This window comes from Schistocerca nitens, chromosome 6 (assembly GCF_023898315.1).
Source record: "Schistocerca nitens isolate TAMUIC-IGC-003100 chromosome 6, iqSchNite1.1, whole genome shotgun sequence".
Lineage (NCBI taxonomy): Eukaryota > Metazoa > Arthropoda > Insecta > Orthoptera > Acrididae > Schistocerca > Schistocerca nitens.
The window spans coordinates 413,838,252-413,858,445 of record NC_064619.1 but is presented as its reverse complement, the minus strand read 5'-3'; the positions used below and the strand labels follow the sequence as shown (position 1 = coordinate 413,858,445).

The following is a 20,194-nucleotide window of genomic DNA, read 5'->3' as shown; positions in this document are numbered from 1 at the left end:
AACATTTTATAGCAGTTCCTGCTTGTGATAATTTTTCCGTAATGTATATTTTAGTAATTTTTCCATAATGTATATTTTAGTAATAATGAAACAATTCGTTGTTTATTCTCCATAGTTGTCACAATAAAGCGAAGTCTCATTTGATGATGAAAACATAAATTTTCCGTACACAAGGCACACTTGACAAAAGAAAAATTAATGCTTTCAGGCATGTCATGGTAATTATGTGTTTTATTTAGACAGAATTGCACTAGAGTAAGAATGTGTACCAAGCATACTTCAAATAACTCGTAAGATGTGCCAAAGCAAACTTACAATGCACAAATGACTGATAGTTAAGAATACTGTTCTCCTGATAAACCTGAAATTACATGGAGCTATCAGAAATTATATTATCCAACAATTTTCATAAAATACATGCTACAGTCAAAAAAATCTTTATTGAGAATGATGCTGGTTGTTCAGGAGGAATGTGAGTTATATCAATAGTCTTTTCATCCTCATTCTGAAAGATTCTGCTATCATTATGTCCAGGCCAAAAGTCCAACAAGAACAGTGGATTACTTTCTACAACTGGTTAGAAACCATTTTGAATGTAATTTTAAAAATTATTCTTTCTTGTTTTTCCAGATTGTGGTAGGTAGGTTATAAGATATTTGATAGTAAACATCCCTTTTTTTAAATTTTTGGTCATAGTATACCATGAGATCCCTGAAGCCAGATAAAAACCTGCAGAAACAGTAATCCACTCATACTTATCACTGTCCTTGTATATGGATGTGCGCAACAGTCTCTTGTCTTTTTTCACCTCAGAATGATGAAGTGGGGTTTGCTCTGTATGATCAGCATTAGACACAGCAGATGCAGGGATAGCAGCAACCCTCTTCATCATGTTAGCTACGATTTATGCATCTCCTCTACACTTTTACATGAAGTAAACTTCACTGTTTCATGACTTCGTGTACTGTATGATTTCTTGAATTTGCACAACCAGGCTGAAGAAGACTTGGAATCAGCAATGTTCATCTCAGTTGTGATTTGGAGGGTCCAGTCTCATAGATCTCCATCGGCAACGGTGCATTGTCTCCTATGAGCAGCTCTACATGGCTTGTGTCACAAGAAAGCTCTTCTAAAGAACTGTTGTTCATGTTATTTGTTCAAGTTTAGGAGTTTATATTGGTTATTAACGGCAGGCAATGGGACTTTGTGACCACCTGTTCAGTAAATCTTCCAGATAATTTTTCTTTCACAGTTTTGTGAGTTACATGTTTGTGCATATCTATTACTTCTTGTAAGTCTGCCTTCCATTTATACAGTTCATGGTCAGCTTTTATGAAACAATACCGGGTTTGCACACTGCTTAACATTAAGTGTTAAACACAATGAATATTAATTCAGTTTTATCTCATTGCAAATACTTTCACTACCGCATGTACGATTGTGCTGAGTTATGTTATCTGTTTATCACTGTGCCATCAGCAAAGGCTGTGCACCTGCCATATTGCGCATGCACTGTTTGGTATAACTCTGGCAGGATGTAAAATTCTGCAGCCGCCTGATGAGCAAGGGTTTTGGTAAGGTTCAACAGTTCGTAAAAAAATGTTTACCGTGCGTCTTATCAGCTGAGGTTTTGATAGGGTCTTTCTTTCAATGTATTCTTCCAGTATAAAATATTTCAGTGCATGTTTTGAATGTCAGATTGGACAATTATATTGTTAGCTTTCTGCTCATATTGACTCATATATGGTGCTTATCAGTGATCTGTGCATTGCTTATTACTGTGTCTTCCATCGGATTAAAGCTCTCAGTGAAACCTGAGTTTCTCCTGGCGTTTACAACTTTCAAATAACTTCTGGGAATTCAGCCAGGTAACACTTTCAGCGACCGCCGATATTTCGGCGGGAGAACACCCCGCCATTTTCAAGGCAAATTGCAACGGACAGGCGGCGTACATGCAAATTTAATACCTCAGTTCTCCGACAGAAGCAGGAAAGATAACACACACACACACACACACACACACACACACACACACACACACACACTGAACACTAGTGCCACCAAAGATATATCGGCGGTCGCTGAAAGTGTTACCTGGCTGAATTCCCGGAAGTTATTTGAAAGTTGTATACGCCAGGTGAAACTCAGGTCTCACATTGTTTACCTCTACGGGGAGGAAATGTATCGGTGTTTACGTAAGTTGGATAAACTTCGTAGCTGTCGAGTTAGACTGCAATGTGCTTTGTCATTTTTATTGAGGTGTCGTGATGAAAATCATGTCCCAACATTTGCTAAGGTTGTGCACCATATTAATTCTCCTGCCGCCAATCGTATCAAGCAACGTGCTGGCTTGGCTCTTGTTCACGAAAGGATTCGTTTTACTCGTCGACGTTTGGATTCTGTTTCCAAAGAATTGTATCGTTTTCATTTAATGGTTGCGTCTGAAGTGTCTCATTTCACTTGGGATTGGTTGGACGGTGCCTCATGGACCCAAGCTGACTGGGAGTACAACTCTGTTACTGCCCGGCATTTGGCAAAGTTTGAACGTTTTCATCGCGCGGAGTCGGATGTTATATATCGACGTTCTGTGATAAATCTCACTGAGAAATCTTTTGACGACGCATCCTGATCCGTGCTAGGGAAGGGTTTAAATTTTGCACCTACTCCGAAGAATTTGCCGGTAGTTGATTTGATTAGTTCAATTGAACAGGCAGTTTGCAAACTACCTCCTGATGCTGCAGAGGAAGTTAGGAGGGAGGCATGCCATGTTTTGACTAGGGCTCGTCCACCCAAGAGTAATGTAACAGCAGCAGAGAGGGCTGCTTTACGCTCTCTCAAAATTGATCCCAGTATTGTTATTTTACCTGCTAACAAGGGCAATGCCACCGTTGTTTTAAATAAACATGATTATGTGCAAAATATGCAACGTTTACTATCTGATTCAGCGTATCGCAGAATCGATGCTGACCCCACGAAAAGTGTTGAGAGAAATACCAACAGCCCCCTGAAGAAAAGTGGTTTGTCGCAGGACACAATCAAGAGGCTTAACACCTATAGTGCCATTCCCCCTAGGTTATATGGCCTTCCAAAGGTTCATAGGGAAGGGGTTCCTTTCCATCCTATAGTGAGTAACATCGGCGCTCCGACATATCGTGTATCCAAGCATCTTGCTTCTCTGTTGAGTCCACAAGTAGGACGGTGTGAACATCATATCAGGAACTCAGCTGATTTTTTACATCGTTTGGAGGGACTGAGGGTGAATGACTCTGATATTTTAGTGAGTTTCGATGTGGTCTCTCTCTTCACTCGTGTTCCTCTGTCTGATTCGTTGCGGTTAATTGAAGCCAGGTTTGCTGCTGATTTAACTAATCTCTTTAGGCATGTGTTGACATCCACTTACTTTTTATTTAATGACCAGTATTACGAGCAGACAAATGGAGTTGCGATGGGTAGTCCGTTGTCTCCTGTGATCGCAAATTTATTTATGGAAGACTTCGAGGAACGTGCATTGGATTCGGCGCCATTAAAACCCGCCTGTTTCTTTAGATACGTTGACGATACCTTCGTTGTTTGGCCTCACGGTAGGGAGAATTTGAATGTCTTTCTAGAACATCTGAACTCGATCCACCCGAACATTCGTTTTACGATGGAGGTGGAAGAGGATGGTTGCCTTCCCTTTCTCGACGTGTTGGTTAGGAGGAAGGATGATGGATCATTGGGACATGCAGTCTACAGGAAACATACTCACACCGACTTGTACTTACAAGCTAATAGTTGTCACCATTTGGCTCAGCGTGAAGGGGTACTTCGTACCTTGGTACACAGGGCACATGTCGTTTCTGACGCTGAGACTTTGCCAGCTGAGCTGTCCCATCTTGAAGTTACATTTCGTCAAAATGGTTATAGTGATAGACAGATTGAACGTGCGTTGCGCTATCGACCAACTGTACACCGGGTGATTGATGATAATTGTGAGTCAACACCTAAGTCTACTGCCTTTTTGCCTTACGTAGGAAACACGTCCAATAAGATCAGTCGTATTTTACAGAAATACGTTGTGAAATGTGTTTTCCGACCTCCATCTAAAATTAGAGCACTTTTGAGTTCCGTTAAGGATGATCTTGGACTGCGTAAGGCGGGTGTATATCGTATTCCTTGTAGCTGCGGCATGGCATATATTGGTCAAACTATCAGGACCGTGGAGGACAGATGTACTGAGCATAAACGGCACACACGATTACAGCAGCCAAATAGATCTGCTATTGCCGAACATTGCTTGGATACTGGTCACCCCATGTTATATAATAACACCGAGATATTGGCATGCATGTCCAGCTATTGGGACAGTGTCATTAGGGAGGCAGTTGAGATTAAGTTAGCGAGCAACCTCGTTAACAGGGATGGAGGTTTCTGTTTAAACTCTGTTTGGAATCCGGCTCTCTCCCTTGTCAAAAAACAGAGGAACAGAGTCAATGCTGCCTCACCTGCGAATTCATAGTCTCACTATCGATAGCTATGACTTTGGTCATCTTTGGTGGCACTAGTGTTCTGTGTGTGTGTGTGTGTGTGTGTGTGTGTGTGTGTGTGTGTGTGTGTGTGTGTGTGTGTGTGTGTGTGTGTGTGTGTTATCTTTCCTGCTTCTGTCGGAGAACCGAGGTATTAAATTTGCATGTACGCCGCCTGTCCGTTGCAGTTTGCCTTGAAAATGGTGGGGTGTTCTCCCGCCGAAATATCGCCGGTCGCTGAAAGTGTTACTTGGCTGAATTCCCGGAAGTTATTTTAAAGCTCTCAGGTTTTCAAATCTCATCTGGTACACACATCAGCTGTCTGTCTTTCCTTCACATTGCAGCCAATAAGTCTTCCCTGACTTGGTGTTTTGGGTGACTTTTCCATAACTCTATCTGTATTTCCTCCTGCTGCCACTTAGTGAGAAGATTTTTCATCTATCCAATTATATTATATTTCCTAACATCAATTATTTTTGTTGCTATAATTTGCATTAAGTTTTAGTAACAACTCCCACATGCAGTACAATTATTTATGAATCAGGCAGTTCGACTGGTGAACTACTATTAAAATCAATTTATACACTTTGAAAAGTGTTCTGAGGTTTCCCTTTCTGACTGAAATTTACATTTATTAAACCTTCTGTGTTTAGTGGTCTTTGTGCATTGCTGTTTTCAGTCACTTCATGTTATATGGTGTCATGATTTCAGTTTTATGTCAAGCTTGCTTACTAACAAGAATTAAAAACTTTATTAATTTTCTGTACCAATCTTGTATTTTATTAGGAAAGAATATGGTCAGTTTGCATATTTGGAGGGACATGAATATCGAATGTATAATACCTATGATGTTCATTTTTATGCCTCATTTGCACTGGCTAAATTGTGGCCAAAACTGCAGGAGACTATTCAGTACAACATGCTGGATGCTATTGAAAATGAGATAGATACAGTGCGCACTCACTTGTTTGATGGACATTCCAGTAAAAGAAAAGTAAAAGATACAGTTCCACATGATATTGGTGATCCAGGTCAGTAAACTGTTAGATGTATCACAATTTTGAAATCAGCTGCTTAAACTGATCTTTACACAATATGCACATACATATATACTAGGACCTTTTTTTTTTAAAGTGTCCCTTATTTTTACAGGAAAAAGTACTGATCGAAACTACAAAAAGATCCTCTGAACACGTGTCCAGAAGCCTACTCTCCATGAGATATGGGCCATTCTGATCTGTGATAGTTGTCTGTCTGTTGAGTTTATTGAGGGTACTTGATATGGTTACCACTTACTCTTGCTCATCTTTCAGCCTCCCTCCTCAAAGAATCATGAAGTCATGGGAACACATCTGGCTGCCTTTGTAGTTCGTCAGAGGTGTGGGTCACGTGCTCTTGTAATGTGTGCACTTGGCAGTACTCATTCCTCTGTATCTGGCATGCAAAATGTGAGAGATCTGCTGTGATCCTTTGTGCATTTTGTGAATGATTCCATGTCTGAATGTCACTGGAACAATCTACAAAACTTTTTGTCCCCAGATGTAGTGTAGCGTTGATGATGTGGTTTTGTGTACATGACACATACCTGTCAGTCAATGCTGTTGCCCATTTTCCACAAGGAGTAATAGAACTCCATTTCATGGTTTCGTTGTTCACACTTACTATTCTTGTTCTAATGCTAGCACAACATCAGAATGTGACAAACAGAATAGCTGATTTAGCAGAAAGCTGTAAGTGGTGTGTCAAACAGCTGCGTCAGTGCCATAGCAATAAACATATATAAACACAACTGATAAGTTATGAGCAACGAACATCAGCAGGAAGGCAGCGTACATCACTGAGTACTGACCATTCTCGAGACAAGTGAAGTTGCCCAAATTGCAAGAAGCATTTTTTTCCTGATGTATGCTTATACCACTACTTTTTGGCCAGTACTGTTTACTGTACTAATATGGGACACTTTTTTTTAAACATCCTGTATTTTTGAGTGGGGACACAGATCAAACACTAATAGTTATTTACTTTTCTTGGTACATCATTAATTTATTTCAAAGAAATTGTGTCTTAAATTAGGAAAATAATGTGTATGAATGAAGCATGGTGTGATGATCTGCCAAATTCATTCTGGATACTGACATTTATAAAAACCACCTTCTACTGTCTGTTACTTTTCTTCTTTATGTAATTATTATTATTTTGCTGTGCAGCATTGGAACAAACCACTGAGGCTTTCTTAATTATTGACTTCATCACCTTGAGGATCAGAACATGCTGACAAAGAATTTTTGAATAACAGAAATTCCTGCATAGCAACCACACACAAAATATGAGGAAAGTCAAGCACTCATTCTTAGCTGATGTATGTGGGGCACATAGACAGTTGTAATTAGAGGTATAAAGTTCTTTCGAGTTAGTGCTCTTACTCTGGTGTTGAGTGTGCCCACACACACACACACACACACACACACACACACACACACACACACACACACACACACACACACACACGCGAGGAGGAAAGGAGCTAGGAAGGGGTAAGATGTATGGATTAGAGGGAGAGAGAGGAGAGAGAGAGAGAGAGAGAGAGAGAGAGAGAGAGAGAGAGAGAGAGAGAGAGAGATGAGGGGGGGAGGGGGGAGGGAAGGAATGGGGAGCAAATGGAGAGAGAGAAGGGGAGGAGGGGAAGAGGACTGTGAAGAAAAAATAAGTTAATGGTTTGGAAAATGACAGGAGGGAGATGTGAGGGTGTTGGTGCTCATATGTAAGTTTCTGGTTGAGGGGTGTGCGAGGACAGAGGATATGTTAGATAATGAGTTAAAATTCCCATCTACATATTTCAGAGAGCTCATATTCGGGGGATGGGGATGGGGAGGGTGACAGATCAGGTGGCACACAGGTATTCAAGCAGCTGTTGAAGTTGTTGTTGAGGTGTGCAGGATGATTAGCAACTGTGTGATTTGAGTTAGTTGCTGTTTAGATAATACAGCAATTGAAACACAGTTGGTGTATAATATGGCTTTTTCACATGTAGTAAATATTTTATCGGATAGGAAATGCCTGTGACAGGGTCACAGTAGGTGGTCATGGATTAGTATATAGGATCGATCTTTGCAGCCTTCATGAAATCTCAACGACATCCTTCTCCAGGGCTTTGACACACAAAAATTAACTTACGATCAGTTCACAGCACTCCAGATGAGGACACTTCTGTTGTTGGATTAGGTATTGTGATACTCGCTCACTTCCAACTCACCTTAAAAGAAGGTCTTTGAGAAAGGTCTGGAGATAGATGCAAAATCATTTCTAAAATTTATTGAGAATGTACAGTTGCTGTGCATCAGCTTAAATTTTCATGGGAATTTCTTTCACATGAATGTTCATTGAACTGAAAAAAGACTGTACATTAATCTTTGACAAGCATGTGTAGAAGAATGGGATTAACCATCTTAACTTGAAAATCGTCTGTTATGTAATGGTTGTACGTTGCACCGAGTAGTGTGCAATTGGCTCTGTTACCAATTTGAGTGCTCCAGGAGCAAAAACTGCTTTTCGAGGATTGGGCACAGTTATGTTTCAACTAAGGACATCCATGAGTATTATAACATAAGATGTCAGACATCACAGTGATTCCATTGGTGCCTCAAAACTGGATGAATACACCTGACCTGCAATATAAAACCCATTATTGTACCCTGGCCAAGCACACTTCCTAACATACTGCAGCTGTTCCATGTTACCATATAGAAATTACACATGAAGTATTCAATGCCAAAGCAGGAAAAGTGATCAAGGTAACATTCTATGGAGGTGAGGTTGCACATGTGAAAGTTCTCATTAGATGGCAGTTGTCTGGAATCACATTGATATTATCACTGATGACTTCACCATGTGTGATGTTTGATGTTTATCATTTGTGTATTCTGAGATACAGAGGCAACTGTGCTGATGATGACTAATGCAAAATATGTCCAGCCAACACACACTTTATTATGAGGATGATTATCAGTGATTAAATCCAATCTTCTGAATTTGTCACTTTACCAAAATACTATCATAATATATTCATGAAACAATACTTTACCTGCATCATATTGATGGGAAGTCTGTGTTATGTGTTTCCTTCACAATGAGGTGTCCAAGGGCTCTTTACTACTTTCAGTTGTGAAATCTGAGCTAATTAACTCATTCGCAAAACACCATTTAACCTAACTGATAAAGCTGATTGGTCCAATCAGTGAAACAAGTGGAAATACATTAAATGAATCTAATTATAATTTCCAAACCTTGTAAAAGGGACTGCAACAACATTCAGTTGTTAGTTGTTGATACACCAAGTATAACTGATAGAAATTTTAAATAAAAACAGTCTTGATGAAGGCTGTTGTTGTTGTGGTCTTCAGTCCTGAGACTGGTTTGATGCAGGTCTCCATGTTACTCTATCCTGTGCAAGCTTCTTCATCTCCCAGTACCTACTGCAACCTACATGCTTCTGAATCTGCTTGGTGTATTCATCTCGTGGTCTCCCTCTACGATTTTTACCCTCCCCGCTGCCCTCCAATACTAAATTGGTTATCCCTTGATGTCTCAGATCATGTCCTGCCAACTGATCCCTTCTTCTAGTCAAGTTGTTCCACAAGCTCCTCTTCTCCCCAATTTTATTCAACACCTCCTCATTAGTTATGTGATCTACCCATCTAATCTTCAGCATTCTTCTGTAGCACCACATTCCGAAAGCTTCTATTATCTTCTTGTCTAAACTGTTTATCGTTCATGTTTCACTTCCATACATGGCTACACTCCATACAAATACTTTCAAAAACGACTTCCTGACTCTTAAATCTATACTCGAAGTTAATAAATTTCTCTTCTTCAGAAACGCTTTCCTTGCCATTGACAGTCTACATTTTATATCCGCTCTACTTCGACCATCATCAGTTATTTTGCTCCCCAAATAGAAAAACTCCTTTACCACTTTAAGTGTCTCATTTTCTAATCTAATTCCCTCAGCATCACCTGACTTAATTCGACTACATTCCATTATCTTCATTTTGCTTTTGAGGTGTTCATCTTATATCCTCCTTTCAAGACACTATCCATTCCGTTCAACTGCTCTTCCAAGTCCTTTACTGTCTCTGAAAGAATTACAATGTCATCGGCGAACCTCAAAGTTTTTATTTCTTCTCCCTGGATTTTAATACCTACTCCAAATTTGTATTTTGTTTCCTTCACTGCTTGCTCAATATACAGATTGTATAACATTGGGTAGAGGCTACAACCCTGTCTCACTCCCTTCCCAACCACTGCTTCTCTTTCATGCCCCTCGACTCTTATAACTGCCATTTGGTTTCTATACAAATTGTAAATAGCCTTTTACTCCCTATATTTTAACCCTGCCACCTTCAGAATTTGAAAGAGAATATTCCAGTCAACATTGTCAAAAGCTTTCTCTAAGTCTACAAATTCTAGAAACGTAGGTTTTACCTTTCCTTAATCTAGCGTCTAAGATAAGTCTTAAGGTCAGTATTGCCTCACGTGTTCCAATATTTCTCCGGAATCCGAACTGGTCTTCCCGAAGGTCGGCTTCTACTAGTTTTTCCATTCGTCTGTAAAGAATTCGCATTAGTATTTTGCAGCCGTGACTTGATGAAGGCTGTATTAATGAAAATCAGCATTGATGTAAATCATTCTGTCAAATCTTAATATAAGTCTTTAAGGGAATGCAGAAGCTTGATAATAATATCAGCAGTGGCAACGTAAGCATTTGCTTTCATCATGGAAAATCTCTTAAAGCTCATGTGCTACTTCCAGAAAGTCACTTGAATGCCAGGATCAAGCGACTCCTTCACACCAGTTATGAAATTGCCACCTGAGTCTCTTTTTACTTAATGCACTTTAACAGTTGTGAAGTAATTGGCTGTAATTTCTGAATAATTCTCGCTGTCTTCAAATTGGGCGTTGTAAGAACAGTCAGATTCTTCTAATATGAAGTTGATGCTTTCATCTGTTGAAGAATCTGGTTCTTTTGGAGCAAGTTTCTTGTTTTTAATTGTCTTTCATTCTCTGGCAGAGGCTTCTGCTTCAAGGCAGGCTTTCAAATGTAAACTTATAAAAATAAGAGATTATCCTTTCTTTCAGCCATGACTATCTCTTTTTCGGGGAACACATTGAAGGAGTTGAAGCAAGGCTTCAGGAGGCACAGATAAGTCAGCCTAGAATTCTTGCTCATGAAGACATGAAGGAATAAGGTTACCAGTAGAGATATTCAAAGTTGAAGGAACTGGATCAGTAGGAGTGACAGGAGAAAATGGATGAAGTGGATTTGGAACTGTATTAGGAACATTATTTTCTGAAACAAATTTTGTTCTTAAATGGCTCAACAGACTGTTCTCTCACAGATGAGCTTCACCAAATGTTTTATTGTTATTGCCAATAGTATGATGTTAGATGATTTTTTTTAAATTAAAAGATCTGTAAATTACAAAAACAAATAATTATAATGTGGTTAACTGGACCAACCCATGTAACATAATTGCCTTGGTGTCCCATTAACCACTCATTTTTTATTTCTAAGTCTGTTGTAAAAAGTAAACACAATTATTATGGTGTATTTGGCTTTTCCAAAACTCCACTTGAAGTAACAAACAATAAACAAAATTATTGGGGAAGAAAACTTCTTACCACAGGAGAAAAAACCTTCAAAACATTTTCTTGATACTTTTCAACTGTTTCTAGTAGCATAAGTTGTTAGACCTGGGTATTTTGTTGAGCCATTCATTACAGGACACAGGAAACAAATCCTTTTAGAATTTGAAAGCAAGCACCAGTTGACTTGATCTGTCTGGTTAATCTGAGTCTCCTATGTCAATATTTATGCCTGTGTGTAAGTTTACATAAGCACTTTTTTTTTGCCCATTTCAGATTCAGTGCTATTTATTGGCTGCTAATGTTAGCTTTGGAAGCCTAGAGCACAGAAAGATTGTCCATGAAGATATACCATGCAAGTGACCAAAAGGTCTTTTGGCAATCGCAAAGCCTTGATGCAAATGGCTACCCTTGAGTATCATAGAGGTGCTGAGAATGAAACAACATGATTGTAAAGCATGGATTTTTAAATTTTGGCATACCAAGGCCCTTTGACAAGATCCTGTATTGGAATACTGTGGTGTGTGTTGAAAAAGCCTCTCAAATCAGTAGGTTGCTGTTTTCTTTTCAGATGTAGGAGCAAAGCTGCAGCCTGTCTATTTTCCTATGTGGTGTGGCTGTAGAGTTGCTGCATAGTGATGCTAAAATTCCAAAGTTCAATTCCAACAAACTGACAATATCTGTAATTTAATGTAAACAAGTTCTGGAAAATTTCTCGATTGTGGTGTATTTTTGAATCTTTGAAGCTTTGTATAAGTAGCACTACTATCCTTTCAGAGAGCAGTCTAGCTCTCTCTTTTTCTGTTTGTATAGTATGCCTGCTTTCAGTGCTATAAATTGATTGTCAGTGATCCTGTTTTCTGTTATGTTACCTGATTTCGGTCACCGCATGAGCATAGATAAAGACTTCCAGAATGGAAAATTGTGTTAGAGCTGGTGTCTAAAAGAAAGGAAAAAAGACCTATACATATTGAGTTACTGTGTATTCAATAGGAAGGAAAAAGAAAAAAAAAGTGTGTGAAAATATAAGTTGTGTAGAAAAGGAAGGAGATTTCATCATTTAACAAAAGTGATATATAAATGATACAGCTACAGAATGCAAACACAGAAGCACCTAATAATATATAAATTAATAATACAATGCAAGAGTTATATTGCTTGATCGGACAATAAGCAGTAGTTAAATGGATGAATAAAGAGCAATGGGATGATGATAACTAGAGAGACAGGTGATGTTAACTGAAGTGGCCATTAGTTCATGAATAAACAAGTTAAATACTCAGTGGCAGAATTAGAATCTTGTCCAAGAAATTATTAAGAGAGAAAGAAATTAAAGGTATACATAAATTGAAAGAAGAGTGGCAGAATGGGTGGCGGTAAGTAGGAAATATGAAAGACATTGTTTATGAATGTTGTGTATTGAGGTAGTTCTGGACTGTTGAAAGAGTAATGAAATGTAAGAACTTTTTTTGGATCTAACTGGATCCAAACTGGAAATGATAAAGGATGCAGATGAAATTTATGATTTATGTGCCGATTTTAGAGTTTTTTGGACCTGTATGGTTGTTCCCCTATTGTTTCTTCTTCCTTTCCATGTTATTTTGGGTATATTGTATACTTCTGTTGGTAATAAGTAAGCATCATGGGTAAGCAAGTTTTTGCTGAAGATGTGATTCAGCATCTGATAGATAAAGTTACTGAATAAGGACAACAAAGGTAGGAAAGGAGGGAACAGCCACATGCAGTGCAGCACCTTTCTTTGATACTGACACCACTTTGTTGGTCAATTCATTTGCTTGGAAATCAAGAGAATATGTCATTATGGTTTTTGAAAATTTGGATACAGCTGCTAGTTTAAGAAATTTGGTTAATAACCAGTTTAATGGATATTCCAGAAACATAAGGGATCGATAGAGTTTTGTGGACCACATTCGCAAAATTGATGTCAATACATATAAACTCACTGAGGGTGATGGTGTGAATTAGACCCTATTACAGAAACTGTACAGGGAGCACTTGATGAGTCTTTATGGGATATACAGCCAGAAATGTCACATAGAGTTTGTATGGAATTCCCAAAGACTGAATGAAACAGTGGAAGTCGTGGTGGCACTAGCTGAAGTTGCTGTGGTTACCAAACCACAAGAAAAGGAGGCAAATTTAACTTGCATATCAAATGTTTTAGATGTGGCTATACAGGTCATATAAAGTGTAATTGTAGGGACAACATTATCAGGATGTAAATGTACAAACAGAAGTTTGCAAAGATAGGGAAGATGGCCACAAGGTGGACCTTGTACCCCCCACTGTTAAATGGGGTAGTAGGTGGTGTGTCCAGTGCACAGTACTCACAGTAAGGGTTCATACAGTTCAGCTCTGGGTGGAGTCAGTGGCTGACTTTTTTCTAACTGGTTATGTGAAAGGAAAGTTATGCGTATTTTTTTTAATGTGGTGGCTCTCAAGTATATGTGGTAAGTAAGAACGTACTTGGTGTAATAGAACTGAATCAGCCATGCTGGGGGTTAAGGGTTTAATTGGGGGTCATTTTAATTCGTTTGGTTCAACAGTGCTAGGATTACGACTGAGGGGAAGTCCTCGCCATGGTTGTCAGTGGCTATGAAGTTGGTTTAGATTTCAGGGTTGCATATCATGTCAAAGTTGAGTTGGAAGGCCATTTAGTAGAACTGAATGAACCCCAATTTCATCTTGGTTTTATGGCTGGAAAACTATTACCATTGCAATGATCATCCCTAGGCCAAGTAACGATCTTCTTGCAAAACAAAGTGACGTTTTTCCAGACTTAGTGTTAACCATGTAGGATGTAAATGGTCAAAAACCTGGCATAAACAAATGATATGCTCCTAGGTATCCTTGGAGAGCACAATATCATTTGAATAGACCATGTATTTCATTGAGATTAACCCTCACAATATACCATCTAACAGTCTGTGGAAAGCTGTTGGCATGTTTTTCAGTCCAAAAGGCAAGCAATGATATTGATAATGACAAGATGGAGCTGGGCACCTTGTTTCTGGAAAATCTTCAGGCACTATCTCCAGTTGATGGTACCCACTTCATAGGCCCACAGTTATGAAATAATGACACTGGCCCAGGTTACCTGAGATCTCTGTTACATTAGACATAAGGTAGTCATCTGTATTTTTTTCTGGTTTAAATAATGGTAATCACAACAAAACCTATAGGCATTACAGCCAACCGATAATTTATTTGGGATGATGATAAGAGTGCAGACTAAGGACTATTACTCTCTTCCATAATCCCATCTTTTGAAGCTGACAGTATAGGAAATGATAGATTGTTACTTACCGTAAAGATGAGACATTAAGTTGCAGACAGGCAGAATTAAGACACTTATACATAAGCTGTCAGGCACAGTTTTTGTCAAAAAGGAAACACACACCTTTCATTCACACAAGCAACCGCGCACGCCCACACACACACACACACACACACACACACACACACACACACACACACACACACACACACACCTGACTCCAACTCCGGTGGCTTGCACTAAATTCTGAAAACTGTAAGGCTCTTCTAAAGTGATGTCATATATTGCTGGTTTATGAACTGAATTTACAGTGAAAACACTCAACTCAACTGTTAGAGTTCCAGTATCTTCTGCTGTTGTTATTCCTGCAGAGAGAACCTGTATATTAGGCTTGTCAAAAGTGCCGACATATTGTCGATGTGGATGTGCAGCTGCAACCTACATGCCTCTAATCTTTGAGCAACAGTGTCATACGTCTTGAGACTCCTGAATGCAAAGCTTTTCACATCCTTGATACTTTCACATCTGATTTAGTATCTCTTCCTTATGTGTACATAAATTCTCGATGTTTATAGACTTTATAGTGATCTTGGCCTATGAGAAGGCCAGTTGTAAGGCCTTTGTGGATATAATGGAGCTTCTGTATGACTTCTCCACTCCAAAAGTGATGGCCTGCCAGGTGGAGGTAACAGTCTGGCCATACACGGGGGCTGTTGTTTGACATCTGTAGCATCAGGTACACATCACAAAGTTCTGTAACCAGCTTGCATCATCTAATGTTGATGTTACTCTCTCTCTGCAGTATGTCACACTCGGTTGTGGTTTGGTTTATGAAGCTGTTTGGTTTATGAAGCTGTGCTGCAACTATTCTGATTGTAGAAAAAATGAGCATCTGTTTTTCAGTAAATAGCATGTGCATTTTTTAAGGGATTTGTATCTTTTATTTGGTGTTGCAATTCTTGCCATGGCACTGTTAAAATTACACATGCAAAATGTTACAGAACATTCCACGTGAAGCCTACTTCATACATTGATATTGACACGTGACAGTTATGATGCTGATCACATATTAGGATCACGGAATCAATACCAACAATCAGCATAACAATTCTCGGCATTTAACACTAGTTGGCTCAAGATATTAATAGTCGCCATTCGTGATGTCACACATGCGATCTCACTCGAACAAGGTCTCCACCCAACTCTTAATGCAACCTGATTGTACAATTAATACTTCCATGAAGAAACCTTTGAATGATTAACACACTTTAAAAATTTCATATTCAGTGACCTCACACTTGTGATCATTCATGTTCACCACCACCACCACCACCACCACCACCAAGTCAAAATCACATGCCTGCAGGAGTTTATTTTATTATTTTGTTTTTTATATTTTTATCATTTTTACTATCTTGTTAAGAATATAATAGAGGGAAACATTCCACGTGGGAAAAATATATCTAAAAACACAGATGATGTGACTTACCGAACAAAAGTGCTGGCAGGTCGATAGACAAACAAACACATACACACGAAATTCAAGCTTTCGCAACAAACTGTTGCCTCATCAGGAAAGAGGGAAGGAGAGGGAAAGATGAAGGGATGTGGGTTTTAAGGGAGAGGGTAAGGAGTCATTCCAATCCCGGGAGCGGAAAGACTTACCTTAGGGGGAAAAAAGGACAGGTATACACTCGCGCACACACACACATATCCATCTGCACATACATGACTCTTTGCCTTTACAAATGTCTGCTTGTGTCTGTGTATGTGCGGATGGATGTGTGTGTGTGTGTGTGTGTGTGTGTGTGTGTGTGAGTGTATACCCGTCTTTTTTTCCCCCTAAGGTAAGTCTTTCCGCTCCCGGGATTGGAATGACTCCTTACCCTCTCCCTTAAAACCCACATCCTTTCGTCTTTCCCTCTCCTTCCCTCTTTCCTGATGAGGCAACAGTTTGTTGTGAAAGCTTGAATTTCGGGTGTATGTTTGTGTTTGTTTGTGTGTCTATCGACCTGCCAGCACTTTCATTCGGTAAGTCACATCATCTGTGTTTTTACTATCTTGTTATTTTGTTTTAAATTTTTAATTGATTTTGTTAATTTTTTGTTTTATAGTTATTCACACTTCCTTCATATAGGCATGACACTAAAAGAGCACACAAAATATTAAATACTGTGCAATGTTTATGATGCTGATGATGTATATAAATAGTGTGTATTAATTAGATAAAATTACAAAACGACCATCAATATTGCATAGATAAACTTACCTTAAAAGCTTACTATATCATGAGCTGAACGATTTGCACAACAAATAATAAACTATTGGAACATAAATCTTGTTATTAACTCTTATCTTATAATTATTGTCATTTTTTATTTAATGTGTGCAATAATAAAAACTGAAAATTAGGGAACCGCCACTAGAAAGCTCATGTGAATAATTTTGGCGTGAAATGTTCCAACAATCAATCCAAATTAAGTATGAGTATGATTAGCTGAAAGAAGCAGAACAACTGCAAAACAATGTATGCATGACAAAATACTATCAACTTTTCAATAATGTATGGAAATTGATGAACTGAAGCTTGTTTTGTCCAAAAATAAATTTTCTACAAAATACCATAGCAGGTCTTGAAGAAAACACAGTGAAACATTTTGTATTAGGTAGAAATAAAGTGACTTTTTCTCCAGTTTTCAGGTTAGTCTAATTTTGTGTGCGCTCATCAATGAAGCTTTAAATGCTCAACTGAAAAGTATCTCATGCTGTACTGGGCTGCGCATAATTCTGGTTTGGTGCACATGTTGTTTTCCACATCCAAGATTTTTTGATGGTTTTAAGCCAGTGGTAGATAAAATCTCTAATATACAAACAACAAAACAATAAAGAAACTTCCTGGCACATTAAAACTGTGCGCCGAACTGAGACTCGAACTTGGGACCTTTGCCTTTCCCGGGCCAGTGCTCTACCAACTGAGCTACGCAAGCACTATTCATGGCTTATCCTCAAAGCTCTACTTCTGCCAGTACCTTTTCTCTTGCCTTCCAAACTTCACAGAAGCTCTCCTGCGAAACTTGCAGGACTAGCATCCACGGAAGAAAGGATATTGCAGAGATGTGGATTTGGCACAGCATGGGAGATGTTTCCAGAATGAAATTTCCACTCTGCAGCAGAGTGTGCACTGATGTGAAACTTCCTGGCAGATTAAAACTGTGTACCAGACCGAGACTCGAACTTGGGAACTTTGCCTTTGGCGAGCAAGTGCTATACCACAATTTTCATCTGCAAGGAAGTTTCACAACAGCACACACTCCACTGCAGAGTGGAAATTTCATTCTGGAAACAAAACAATAATAAACTGTAATAGCTAGTTTCTTTAATTATATCCAAATGCAACAATTAAAATGCAACACATTTCTGCAAATTCAGTTTCATGTGCAGACATCTGATTTTTTGCACGTAAAACCTGAATAATGAAAGAGTTTTTGCAAATGATTTTTATGATTATGGTAAGAATATATTTTTTATGATCATCTGTATAACTTTAAACCATCTCAGCATGTGTGATTCACATAAAGTCAGATTTTACGTATATTTTGTGTGCAAATTTAGACTGGTATATCATGGCAACTGATAAAGCTTCCACAAAGCAGCAGGATGTCCATTAATTACATGTATTTCTTTGCCTTCTTATAAAATTTGAACCAGTTCACACAAGTTTGAAAGATACAAGTGCCACAATCATAAAAAGCTTATAAACATGTATTCTCATTTCTTCTTTTTTTCCATGTAAAATCTGACTTAAGCTAGATTTTTAAAGTGAATTTTCAATTTTGTCATAAGAATGCATTTTTATTTGATGATTAAAAGTCTTCTGGGTGTTGTAACATGTCATTGTATACAATACTTTAATTATAAACTGTAAAACCCTTTTCACACTGGCCATGGAAGCCTACTTAGTTCTGTCATTTTTTAATTTATTTGATTCACTTTAATCCCTTTCAGAGCATTCAGTTCTCACAAGAATGAATTTTACATATTTAGCTTGGCTTTATACCATCATATCTTGACAATGGTTTATGACTATTGGATAAAAGAATTCTTTTTGACTTTATCCATTTATCTATCTTCATGCAAAGTTTGAACCAATTCATACAAGTTTAAAGTATAGGGATGGTACACTTCAAAAACCTCCCAGAAAACAGGTTTTCTCTTTTGCGCGTAACACCCAAACAGTGGTGACTGTTTTGCATATAAGATCTGAACAGTGCGCATAGAAATGGTGCAATTAGCTGAGCTTTAATTTCAAACCAATTAAAACCTTTTGCAAAAGTAATTAATCGATTCGCACAATTTGCCTTAGCAGAGCTCTGGTTCAGTGTTCAAATGTTACTTAATATACTGTAACATAGCTACATGAGGCAGATGTTCAAATGGCTTTACAAATGGCTGCTGGTCCAAGCTAAATAAACCAAACCTTTTTACCCCCCTTTCCTAGCTCAAACAGGAACCGAGCACCAAGAACCAAGAAACCCCCCCCCCCCCCCCAATCCATGATTCTGCACATGTTGTTTTCATATGTATTTGTTAAAGTGCTTCCGCCCAGTAACGATTACAGTTCCAGTGTTAAGTGGATTGTAGTGATTTCTAGTTTACGGTAAGAGTAGTGTCATGTGTGACTAATGTGGATGTTGTCGTAGGTTAATTGGTATGGGAGAAACATGTTAGAATTGTGGGTTCATGCTACACTAGGGAGAACACAGTGGGAAAGCAAACCAGGTGTCAGATGAGGCTCTACCATGGAGTTGTATATTATGCAGTTGAGAAAAGAAAATCATGGAACAGTGAAGAAAGATTTTTGCCCTCCAGGCAGGTTTAGAAATGACATATTTTGAATTAGATAGCTTGAAATGGGTAAGAGAGAATGGGAGTTCAAAGAAAGTGACAAATAGTAGGTAAAAGGAAAAGCCTCAAGAAATCACTTTCCCTATTCAGGTTATCAATTAGTTTGATGTGAGACCTGAAGTAGGAGAAAAGACTTGACCAGTTTTTGAGCTCATTAGGGTGCAGCAGGTCGTAGTGAGATCTTGATGGAGGGGATAAGGTCTTTTAGTCAGAGGTGCAGGAAACAGCATGCCTAAAACTTAGGATATGGCATTAAAGCTGGCCTGGAGGAAATAGGAGCAGCCCAATACACACTCGTGAGGTTTATGGAAGTTCTACAGTGAAACAGCCAGACCTTGATTAAATAACTGTTAGCCAGGTGAACAAAGAGCTGAACGAATTGTTTCCAACAAAAGTATCACATCTGTGCCATGCCTGTAGCTTTGATTTGGAGGTAAGGATAAACTACTCATGACATGCACCTGAATAGGAGGAGGAAGGAAAGACGCAGAACATCTCTCAGAATGTGTAAGTGGGATTGCAATCAAACAAGACAAAATCCCTGTGATTACTGAAGTCAAAGGGGCATACTTTTTAGGTTTGAGTCAGATAACAGACACACAGTATTGAAATAAATTAGATCAGAAGAGGACTATAACACACACAATGTTTTCTATTAAAATATTAATTTATTTCATTAGAACATTAGAGGGTTGAAAAAAAAGTGATGAGCTTCTTGTATGCGTAAAAGATGTGGAAACTTCTTGCTGAACACCATGTGACTACCGGGATGGAGGAGTTAAATATCAAGGATTATAGACTTGCATCACTTTCATATAGAGTTAACACGGAAAAAGGAGGAGTT

General features: G+C 38.6%; 1 protein-coding gene across 1 annotated transcript in view; it reads left to right on the top strand.

Moving 5' to 3' along the window:
- LOC126263682 (non-lysosomal glucosylceramidase) overlaps positions 1–20,194 on the top strand; it is a 257,286-nt gene that overhangs the window by 169,103 nt on the left and 67,989 nt on the right. Inside the window, exon 11 of the mRNA XM_049960807.1 lies at positions 5,292–5,536. Coding sequence (XP_049816764.1) covers positions 5,292–5,536 — 245 coding nt within the window. The remainder of the gene's footprint in view (positions 1–5,291; positions 5,537–20,194) is intronic.